The 11,162-nt window shown below is 39.1% G+C and overlaps 2 protein-coding genes across 2 annotated transcripts; one reads left to right on the top strand and one right to left on the bottom strand.

Annotated features, from left to right (window-relative positions):
• Window positions 1-1,908: 1,908 nt before the first annotated feature.
• LOC101390346 (olfactory receptor 4S2) lies at window positions 1,909-2,856 on the top strand. The gene has a single exon (XM_004436976.2). It carries the CDS (start codon window positions 1,924-1,926, stop codon window positions 2,854-2,856), a length of 933 nt encoding a protein of 310 aa, XP_004437033.2. The 5' UTR covers window positions 1,909-1,923.
• A 5,607-nt stretch (window positions 2,857-8,463) lies between these two features.
• On the bottom strand, window positions 8,464-9,390 carry LOC101403643 (olfactory receptor 4P4-like). The gene has a single exon (XM_004443480.2). The coding sequence runs from the start codon at window positions 9,388-9,390 to the stop codon at window positions 8,464-8,466; it is 927 nt and encodes a 308-aa protein (XP_004443537.2).
• Between the last annotated feature and the right edge of the window lie 1,772 nt (window positions 9,391-11,162).

Raw genomic sequence — 11,162 nt, 5'->3', positions numbered from 1 at the left:
AAATTGAGTCATTATCATGTGTGAAATGCTTAGAAAGTGGAGGGATGGGTCTTGATTCAAGGGGAAAGAAGAATTCCTCTAGGACTTATGCTATGGACAATGGAGGCACAATTCCTAAGCTTCTTCTAGATGAAATCAAGCAACACAACTAACGGTTGTCAAAAACTGCTATGATGAGCTGTCTTAAATTGAAGGGTTCTCTCAGTGAGAGTAGTATTTTTTTCAATACAGAAGGAAAAACCAGAGGGGAATGAGCATGTAAAAAAGCAGAGGGATGTGCTTGAGGCTGAATTATTACTATTACTATTACCATTACTATTATTATTATCATTATTTTGTACTGTATAAGAAAAGGCACACCTGTAATGACTACTCTATCAACTCTATTATACAGACCTGAGGAAACACAGCCCTGTAGTTGCCCAAAATCTGGAAGCACCAGGCACAATGTTGCTGGAAGGGGATGCTGAGCACAGAGTTCGGTCAGAGTTGTAAGTGCTAACTTGACAAATCGTCACAGGAAGTGGCTTCAGGTGGACGAAATTCCTAATGATTATCTAAGACACTATCTAATCCTATCCTAGCCTACAACTAAAGGATCATTTACATCTGTGGCTTGGTTTTGGGAATAACTTGTAAGCCCCTTTAATCAAAACTATTCCACATACCACTTTTCACAATACGTTCCAGTGACCCCGTTAGAACACCTGAAATTCCACCACTGAAGACTCATCCATTTGAGTTAAATATTGCCCTCTTCCCAAACCCATCTTTCCGTATACTAAAGTATCTCTCAGTGATGACCTCTTCCACAAATATTTAATTCATTCTACATGGGAGAGCTAATATAGACTAGCATGAAACTTGAAAGATTAAAAAGATGCATGAAAGAATGATGACACTAAAGGGCAGAGATTTTTTCTTTTGTTGGTTAACACACAAATCTTTAAAATACCAAGTCAAAGTAATTCCTGGGGAATGCAGAAATCACCCAAGACTTCTCCTCCTCTCCTTTCAAATCAAACAGATCTTGCTTTGTCTCCAGCAGTTTATTTTATTGTTTTATCTTCTCTTATTTCTGCTCCTTACCAGAGTTTTATGGCTATTCCATGCCGACGGAATTGATTTAATTCATGGTAGAAATAACTGTTAATATGATAGATGATAGTGAAATTGAAACTATCTCATTTCACAAATGGGATAACGAAGACCCATGGAGATACACAATTTATCTAGAGTTACAGCACCATCATGTCAGAATCAGGTTTATATCAGGTCATCTTTCTACTACACCGCACCACCTCTTGACTGTAAGAGCTTGGTATCAAATAGGGGACCATAAATTCATGTACAAAAAGATCTGAGTTTCATAAGAAGAAGAACCTGCAAAGGTCACCTAGTTTCAACTACTTGAACACTCATGGCAGTATTCAGAAGGAAAAATGCAGACGTACATTTGCATTTTTGTGTCAAAAATAAGATGAATCTTTTCAGATATATAAATGGTACCATATCCCCAAACACAGAAGTTGTTTCAAAATTAGGTTGAGTGCCTTATACAGGATAAGAACTAAGTAAATTTTTAGAAACAAACAGATGAAAAAACCTTAATAATAAAGGTGAGGGAGGTGAGACTCTTGGTTAGATGTGTGACTTAGGGGATTTGCTTTATCTCGCTGGACTTTGTTTCCTCATCTGAAGTAAATGAATGGACTATCATATGGAGGTAAGATGACCAGAATATGTGCACTTCAATTTCTTTAAGTATGCATGCTAAGAAGCAGTAAGTATCCATTTTTCCATTTTCAACTACTGTGATTATCCATTTATTTTGAGTCAGAAGTAAATTTTGTTGATCCTTGTTATATTTTTCTTTCAGATAATTAATTGTATCTTGGTAACTTGGCCTCCCAGATTAAGTCTATGGAAAAAATTAGCAATGTAACTGAATTCATTTTCTGGGGTCTTTCTCAGAATTCAGAGGTTGAAGAAGTTTGTTTTGTGATGTTTTCTTTCTTCTACACAGTCATTCTTCTGGGAAACCTCCTCATCATGCTGACAATTCACATGGGCAACCTATACAAGTCTCCTATGTATTTCTTTCTCAACTACTTGTCTTTTGTAGACATTTGTTACTCTTCGGCCACAGCTCCTAAGATGCTTGTTGACTTATTATCCAAGAGCAAAACTATCTCCTATGTGGGGTGCATGTTGCAACTGTTTGGGACACATTTCTTTGGTTGCACTGAGATCTTCATCCTTACTGTAATGGCCTATGATCGCTATGTGGCTATCTGTAAACCTCTGTACTATGTATCCATCATAGACCGGGACAGATGCAATAAAATGTTGCTGGGGACCTGGGTAGTTGGGTTCTTACACTCCCTTATCCAAGTGGCTCTGGTAGTCCAGCTACCCTTTTGTGGACCCAATGAGATTGACCACTACTTCTGTGATGTCCACCCTGTGCTGAAACTTGCCTGCACAGACACATTTGTGGTTGGTGTTGTTGTGACAGCCAACAGTGGTACCATCACTCTGGGGAGCTTTGTTATCTTGCTAACCTCCTATACCATCATCCTGGTGTCCCTGAGAAAGCAGTCAGCAGAAGGCAGGCGTAAAGCTCTCTCCACCTGTGGCTCCCATATTGCTGTGGTGATCATCTTCTTTGGTCCCTGTACTTTTATGTATATGCGCCCTGATACCACCTTTTCAGAGGATAAGATGGTGGCTGTATTTTACACTGTTATCAGTCCCATGTTAAATCCCCTCATTTATACACTGAGGAATGCAGAAGTAAAGAATGCAATGAAGAAAATGTGCAGGAAGGTTTTCTGGAAGGCTAATGATAAATAGTTGAAAGTAACAATGTAAGCTGGATGATCTTAAATTTTCTCACCTGTACAATGAAGACAATAAAAGCAACCTCACATATTTTTTTCTTTAGGAGGAACAAATGAGAGAATAACACATTCTACAGAAGTAAGGTATTATTAATTATTATTATTATACTTGTTCTAATATTTCATAATCAGATAATTCTCTGAAGTATCTAGGCCAGAGAAATCTTATTAACCTCAGAAGCTCAGCATGATCATACTCAGCACCATTATATTCTTCTCCCCATTTTTGCCTTTTTGTAATTTTCTTTAAAGAATGAGTGTCTACTGTGAAGTACTTAAGGCTGTTTTCTAGTGTTTACAACTGCAATTAGTACATACCAGGGACTCAATGTGTATATATTGTATTAAAAATAACAGAGATCTGAGCTAAGACATTCTTATATAAGTCCTCCCAAACACAGCAAAAACTAAACCTAGTCAAGTTGGAATGGGAGGGGAAGTGTGTGCAGAATGGGAAAGAGAGAAAACACATACTTAAAAAACAAAAGACAATTGTTCCTCCTCTGGTCTTGGGAAATTTTTTCTTTCTCTAGAACTCATTTTCTTTACCCAAACAATAAGGAATTTGGCAAAAAGAAAAACCCTCTAATATCTCCACTTTAATTGTAAAATCCCATTAAAATTCTTCTGCTAACTGACTCTAATCTGTACTTGTCATCTGTAGCCACTAGTCACTAGCATGTAAAGTGACCAACAGGAAAAAGTAAAGAAGCTGAATAAAAACAAAGACTCCTGTGATGAATAGGCGACTGTCACTCAATCAACAGGATATGCATAGTTTGTGGAAATGCATCGTTGGGAAACTATATTTCCTCCAATGTTTGAACCAAGCAGCCTTACTGAATACAGGGAGCCATTTATCACTGCTTCCTTGACTAACGTCACCCAAATTCCAACTGTGGACTCCAGAGAGACTCATTCTGGACAAACACGACTTTCTTATGTGAACTGACACTGGCGCTGGTGACACATTCCTCCTTCACTGTGTGCACCCTGAGCTTTATTTTTCTATAGAAAAGGAATACATCACTGATTATCTTTTTGCCATTGTTTTATTGTCTTTTCCACAAAGCTGATTATTCAAGTTACTGCCTATACCTGGGTATGTGTTGATGGTTGTGGAGTATGCGTGTGTGTGTACACTATGTTAAGGATTGTACACAGTTAGTGTTTTAAAATATGATCTCTGATATTGATGCCTTCACAGAATTAATGATAAAAAAGACCAAAAGGGAGCAAGACATCTGGAATAGAAGTTATAATTAAGAAAACCTTGCCCTGGACCACAAAAATCCATGTTTATTGTCCCAGCTGGGACAGATACTCACTGGATCTCTATGGACCTCCCTTTGCTCAACTTAAAAATGATGGCTAGGTCAGTGCTTCTCACACTTGTCCAATCATTGGAATCATCTTGAGAGATTTTTGGACTATAACTGTACCTATTCTAAGAGTTTCTGATCCACTAGGCCAGGGTTAAAGGGTATAAAAAATCTATATTTCTAATAAACTCCTCTGGTAATTTTTATACGGTCAGTGGTACATCTGGGAACTTAGATTTGGAAACACTGGGACTAGATGATGCTTGATGTTGTTAGAGCACGAGAGGTCTATGAGTCAATGAAATCCGAAGATCCCTATCTTTGGAGATATACCCCCATCCATTCTGCTAAACAATACAAACGGAGCTAAACTTGAACTGAATTTAGAAAACTGTGAAGTAAATAAATGTTATCCATTTGATAACTTTTCTCCACAATACTCTTTCCTTTGTATCTTTGCACTAAAGTCTTGGCTATCAAGGGACATTAGTGATATTGAAATTCTGAAGTCCCTAAGAAGATAAAGCTGACACATTCTTTATTCTCAAAGACCAAGAAGTGGAGCATATAAAATAGTATTCAAGTTTCTACCAGAGACTTTGTAAATGTATTCCTGTTCTCAAAATTTCCTCAGAGTCAATCCCAATCAGAGGATCTTAGAGAGTCTCCTCTTGGTTTCTTGGAAAGAAATGGCCAAGAATCATGAGAATTCAGACTCTCCCCACTTTCAGTGGGGGTGAGTCTGGTCGACAACACCATCTTATTTCATGGATGTATGATCACAACATTGGCTGCCAGCTTTATAGTTTTATAACCTTGCTGTTACAAGATGGCAGGTGTACCTTTGATTATAGTCTTCAATGATGAAAATAAATGGCAATCTTTCTCATTTTCCAGATGAATAAATTAGCTTGTTTTCTAGTGGAAAACAATAAAAGTTTGTCTCCCTGTATCTTCTAGCCAGTGATTATACTCCTGTCCCTGGAGTAGCCTAAAATATTTTAAATATGTTTCCATGCACTGCTCAATTGAATATATAAAGATAGCTTTTATGTTCCTCAGTATGTTATCCCTTTCTCACTTAAACATATCCAGGAGATTAAAACATTTATCACATGTCAGAACCTCCAGAATTTCACTGTTTTTGATAGTAACTGGTTGGGAACATCTCATTTTGACAGTGTTCTGATGTGTCCAATTCCTGCATGGGGACCAGTTTTGTTTTGTTTTGAGGTATAATGCAACTTCATCACTTTATTCACATCTTCAAAATAGTGTTTATTGCACAATTTTAGTATGAAAATCTGCAAGTTAAGTGCACCACAGGGTAGAGAGAGACATACAATGCTGAACTTCTATAACAGTTAATGTACAAACATCACATGTACAGAGCACAAAAGTTCAATTTCAGCAAAGCTAACACTTCTATTTTACACATGAGAAAAAGAAGAACTATGTGAAATATATCCAAACCGACCCTGAAGTCTGCAATTAAGCCCCATCAAGCTCAATTCCAACTAGATCTGCTGAACCCCAGCTTACCAAAAGACACAAAAGAGAGAATTAAATGTTTATTAGTATAAGGCATGAGTTTTGGAATGGCTTGTTATGTGGTATTATTGAGCTGGCTGATCCAAGAATAGCATGGTCAAACTGTAGAAGTGGGGATTCTGAGGCATATTCTTGAATTAATAAAACCTCTAATATATTTAGTGTAAGGTACTCTGACAGGAGCAGTATAAGAGGCCAACTAGAGAGAATGGACATGAAGGACAGCACAGAACCTTGGTCATGTACATAAAGGACAAATTCTAAATACCTAAGTGTGCAGCCGGTCTCCCTCCCACTATTTCATCCACGGATAACACACAGGAAGAGAAGGACATAATCTAACCACACTTGGGTAGATTCATTTTCACCCCTCTTTTGTTAATAAATTATATGAAGAGAGTTAACAAAAGATAAATATGAGCCATATTCAAACAGACTTATGAAAGTTCTGTCTTCTTTTGGGAGAAATGAAAGAGCAAATTTGTCACAATAAGCAAATTTAATTCATTACCGGAGAATGTGGCCTACATATGCATCAATAACAGGCTTATTAAAAATAAACACCAGAATTAGCCTCGTGGCTATAGACATTTATGTTCACCTTAACCATCCTGAATTGAATAGTCCCACCAGGAGGTAATTGCCACCAGATGGTCAACATCAAATCTAAACCATGAGTTGATCTGCTATTGTTTTTGTTATCTCCTTTTCAATATACTTCATTACTTTTCTTCCTCCCCTTATGTTCTAAGTTCTCTGACTTTTCAGACAGTACACGTCAGGGGTTTTTTGGAAGAGAAAAAGTATTGTTGAAATCTTGACCAAACTACGGCTAATTTCTGCAAATGTACTCCTCACCTTAAAACTTGGATTGCTGTTGAACAAGCGACAATAATAATTTAAGTATATACAATACAATTTCTTAGTGTGGACTATGGTGGAGAGGATGGAGCGCCAGAAAAAAACAGAAATGTCCATATTTGACTACTTGGTGAACCCACCCTGTAGCCTCAGTTCCTCAGGTGTATGTTGTGCTAGTGGATGACCCTAGAGGACATCAGAAGTCCCTTCCGATTCACAAAGCTTGAGGATTCTTGTATAAATTAAGGACACGCACCAATGTACCAAAGATAATCTTGGCTTATGCCCCAGTTTTCAGTTGGTTTTACCTGCTTCTTAGTCTAATCTTCTTTAGTTCTCCCTAGTATAAGGGCCTCCCTAAGTGGAAAAGAGGCAGATTTGCATAGTTTGGATGGTAGAACAAAATATCAAAATATGCTAATTAGCATAAGGAGCAGTTAGAATTGGGCTGGCCCCGAGGCATAGCGGTTAAGCACGAGCACTCCGCTGCTAGCAGCCTGGGTTCGGATCCTGTGTGCACACTGATGCATCACTTGTCAGACCATGCTGTGGCAGCGTCCCATATAAAGTGGAGGAAGGTGGGCACAGATGTTAACCCAGGGCCAGTCTTCCTCAGAAAAAAAGAGGAGGATTGGCATGGATGTTGGTCAGGGCTGATCTTCCTCACAAAAAACAAAAAAAAAACAGGAGCAGTGAGGATTAACAAAATGCACCCCAGGAACATACATTTGTTCAGCTACGTGCCTTCTTAAGCCCAGGTCCTTTCCCAGGATGGGAGATTTTCTATGTTGCACATTTACATAGAGCATTAAGTTGTATACTAATGAAGACTTTTAAAATGAGGTAATAAATACAGTCATAGAATTACACTTATAGGCTTGAAAAAGATGTTCATCATCCAATTTGAAACTTCTAGTTACTGTCATCTCTCAGTATCCACAGTGGATTTGTTCCAGGACTCCCCCATACCAAAATCATCTAATGCTCAAGTCCCTTGTATAAAACGGCATAGTTATTTGGATATAATCTATGCACATCCTCCTGTATACTTTAAATCATTTCTAGATTACTTATAATACCCAAATCAATATAAAGGCTATGTAAATAGTAGTTATACTGTATTATTTACGAAATAATGACAAGAAAATAAGTCTGTACATGGTCAACAATCTTAGGCCTTTGGATCCATGGTGGGTTGAGTCTGCAGATGGGGAAGCTGCAAATATGGAGGGCAGACTGTACTGTAATACACCACTGACAGGGTACTAAGAATTAATGACAGTAACTTCCATTACTAAAGTGTGAGTAGTATAATACATTGCATTGCATTATTTTAGATGCATGATGTTAATATAAAGAATCAAAATATACAACAAGTAAAATTTTTGGCATTTATTTTTTTATTGCAATGGAAACCTCAAAAATATGGAAGTGCTTAGGACTCTACCTGTGAGAAGTGTCTCAGCCAAGATATCTGTTTCCAAAGCAGGGCACAACGGCCAAACTATGCAGTCTCTACAATTTGCCCTGATAAAAGTGCTATAATGTCCACTATGTCAGGGATCATAAAAAACAGTAGGGTCCAGAATGTAAGGCATAAATTCCAAATCCTCAGAGCTGGAAGAGACCTGGAGATCATCTGATCCACTCCCGGTCTATACAGTCTCAGAAAAGCAACAGAAAGACAGTGGCTGAGGGGCCTTTTCTCTTCAAGGCTTGCGACTTTTGATGACAGCACACCACCTCTCTGTACCTGCTGTATTTGTTGACATTAATGATTCTGTGGATAGAGCAGGATTTGCCGAAGGGCTTGAACACCAGAGGCCTCATTTCCCTCCAAACAGTTTGTCTCGGCACCACACTTTCCTCATGGCATTCTTCATGTCTGTGTTTCTCAGCGTGTAGATGAGAGGGTTGAACATGGGGGCAATCATGGTGTAAAACAGGGCAAAAACCTTGTCGTTACTGACAGAACCAGCTGTGGGGACATAGGTGAAGATGAGGGGCAAGAACAACATGAACACAACAGTGATGTGTGAGCCGCAGGTGGAGAGGGCTTTGCGGCGGCCCTCAGAGGAACGGGTCCTCAGGGTGGACAGGATGATGATGTAAGAAGTTACCAAGGCAACAAAAGTCAAAATGGACAGCACCCCTGTGGTGGTAATGATCACAATGACCAACAAGCGGGTGTCTGTGCAAGCCAGCTTCAGCAAGGGGAAGACATCACAGAAATAGTGGTCTATCTGACTGGGGCCACAGAAGGGAAGTTCAATAATAATCAGTACATGCAGGATTGAATGGATAAACGCTCCAATAATAGAGGCCGTCACAAGGACATAGCACACCCGTCTGCTCATGATGACCATGTAGTGAAGGGGCCTGCAGATGGCTGCATAGCGGTCATAGGCCATGGCCACCAAGATGAAGATCTCAGTGGCACCAAAGAAGTGGGCATAAAACATCTGGGACAAGCAGCCATTGTAGGAGATGGTCTTCCGCTGGGCCAGTAAGTCTGTGATCAGTTTGGGGGCCACCGCGGACGTGAAGCAGATGTCCATGAAGGACAGGTAGCTGAGGAAAAAGTACATGGGCTGCTCACTGAGGTAGCTGCCCCTGATGGTGAGAAGAATGAGCAGGTTTCCTGAGAGAATTGCGATATAGAAAAGTGAGAACAGGACAAAGCAGGCAACCTTCGCATCCTCATCACTAAAAAGTCCCAGGAGGATAAATTCTGTGACATTTTCATGCCCCATTGCTTCTGTGGGTTTGATTATGTGGAGGGAGAAGTTAATATACCTGAAACACTCGACTTTTTGAAATTATTGATTTATTTTAAAAGTCATTAATTTACTCAATAAAAATATATTGATTGTTTATCACTATAATTGGTGCTAAGGGTACAGCAGTGTACAAAATACATACAATCTCTACCGACAGCTAGAGTCCTGTAGAGCAGACATACGGTAACGATGATACCACACATCACCAATTAATCGCAATTATGCTGAGTTCCAAATTCTCTCACTTTCCATGAATAACAAGGTGAATACTTAAAAGATGAAATGTTCTTTTTCAGGTCAATTTTGAGATGCAATTTCAGAATTATACTTTAAGAGTGATGTTTGAATCTCTGGTATGTATAAAATAGCACTGAGGTTACCTGTGCTTCAAGGGCCGGAAGGTCATTATAATTCTCAGTCCTTCCCAGGGACTTAATCTCTGCTAATTCCAAAAAGTTCAGTAATGTCATCAGACTTCAATGAGCTCATAATTCTAAATATTTGGCCTCTGGGTGACAATTTCAGAGAGTGCCCTTAGAACCATTTCACGAACATTAAAATAAATGGAGGGAGAGAAAGAGCAACAAGCAGACCTTTGGGGAAAAGTGTTGCTCCATTGTATGGGCTTCTGGTACATTTCCGGCTTCCTGGAATTGACCTTATTTCCCGGTTCACTTCCCATCTAACCCAGGAGTTCTAATCATTTATATCCTCTAGTCACATGTTCTGGCACATCCTTTTATGACAGCAACCTTGGAGGGGCAGACTGCGTCCAGAGATTCTTTTTTACTTGATCTGTTTCAACACCTTGTATCTCTTTGAATTGAACCACTTTCTTTCTTTGCCACGCTGATTATAACTCCTGCAACCAAGTCCTGGAATATTTTAGTTAAAAACGAAATATTTCTTTAGTGCAAAATATGACACTACATCTCTTACTTCCTTTCTGAAACCTAATCTAAGACGTATTAAAAAATGCTAAACTCAAGGCTTAGTTTTATAAAAAGACAAACCCTACACATTGATAAATTTTGTCAGCCTGTTTATGAAGAGTTACAACATCAATTGGACACTGCGATTTACTCCGAGTTCCCATTGCATTGTTTTAGAAAAATGCTCATTTGACATACAAAGAGGTTTTTAATAGGATTTTAAGGAAGAACATGGACTTCTGATTTGCATTCCATCCATGACGCCGAAGTTAACACCCTGTGGTCTGATTTCGTGCAAAATCTCTAGAAGTATCACTGTCACATGTGGGAGATCAAGATTTGGCCACCCTGAAATCTATCTCTTTACCTTGGTTGTTTTCTCTAGGGACATTTGACCTCCCCCACTAACTGCCTAAAGAATTTGACATGGTAGCTCCTTCCTGGAACAGATCTATCATGATGGCTGTAAGATAATGTAGGGTAAATGTTAGAATAGGAAAGGCACCAACAAGCCCCTCTTATCAGAAGTTCTGTCTCTCTGGCCACATAAGGGAAATCTCCATTTGTAAAGGTATCTCCCTCTCTGTTTGGAGAAGAGAGGGGGATGAGCTCATCTCTAGTGACTTATCAATGTGGAAGGTGAGGCCTTGAGCTACATAATAAACCTTACTCTTGTTTACTGTGCTTTAGTGGTAATCTCCTGTAACTGACTCCCCCCACCGCCAAAATCCTCCTTTGTCATTGGCTGAAAAAGATATTTAAGACGAGAATTTCTGCTATTGTGTTGAGAAACGCAGTGTCCCTGCTTTCTCC

Source organism: Ceratotherium simum, chromosome 34 (genome assembly GCF_057802395.1).
Source record: "Ceratotherium simum simum isolate JZ-2026a chromosome 34, ASM5780239v1, whole genome shotgun sequence".
NCBI classification, from domain to species: Eukaryota; Metazoa; Chordata; class Mammalia; order Perissodactyla; family Rhinocerotidae; genus Ceratotherium; species Ceratotherium simum.
The sequence above is the reverse complement of the archived record's forward strand: the minus strand, read 5'-3'. Positions and strand labels throughout refer to the sequence as shown.

Excerpts from the sequence above, each read along its gene's own strand:
- LOC101403643 (XM_004443480.2), bottom strand. The coding sequence starts at position 9,390 with ATGGGGCATGAAAATGTCACAGAATTTATCCTCCTGGGACTTTTTAGT.
- LOC101390346 (XM_004436976.2), top strand. The coding sequence starts at position 1,924 with ATGGAAAAAATTAGCAATGTAACTGAATTCATTTTCTGGGGTCTTTCT.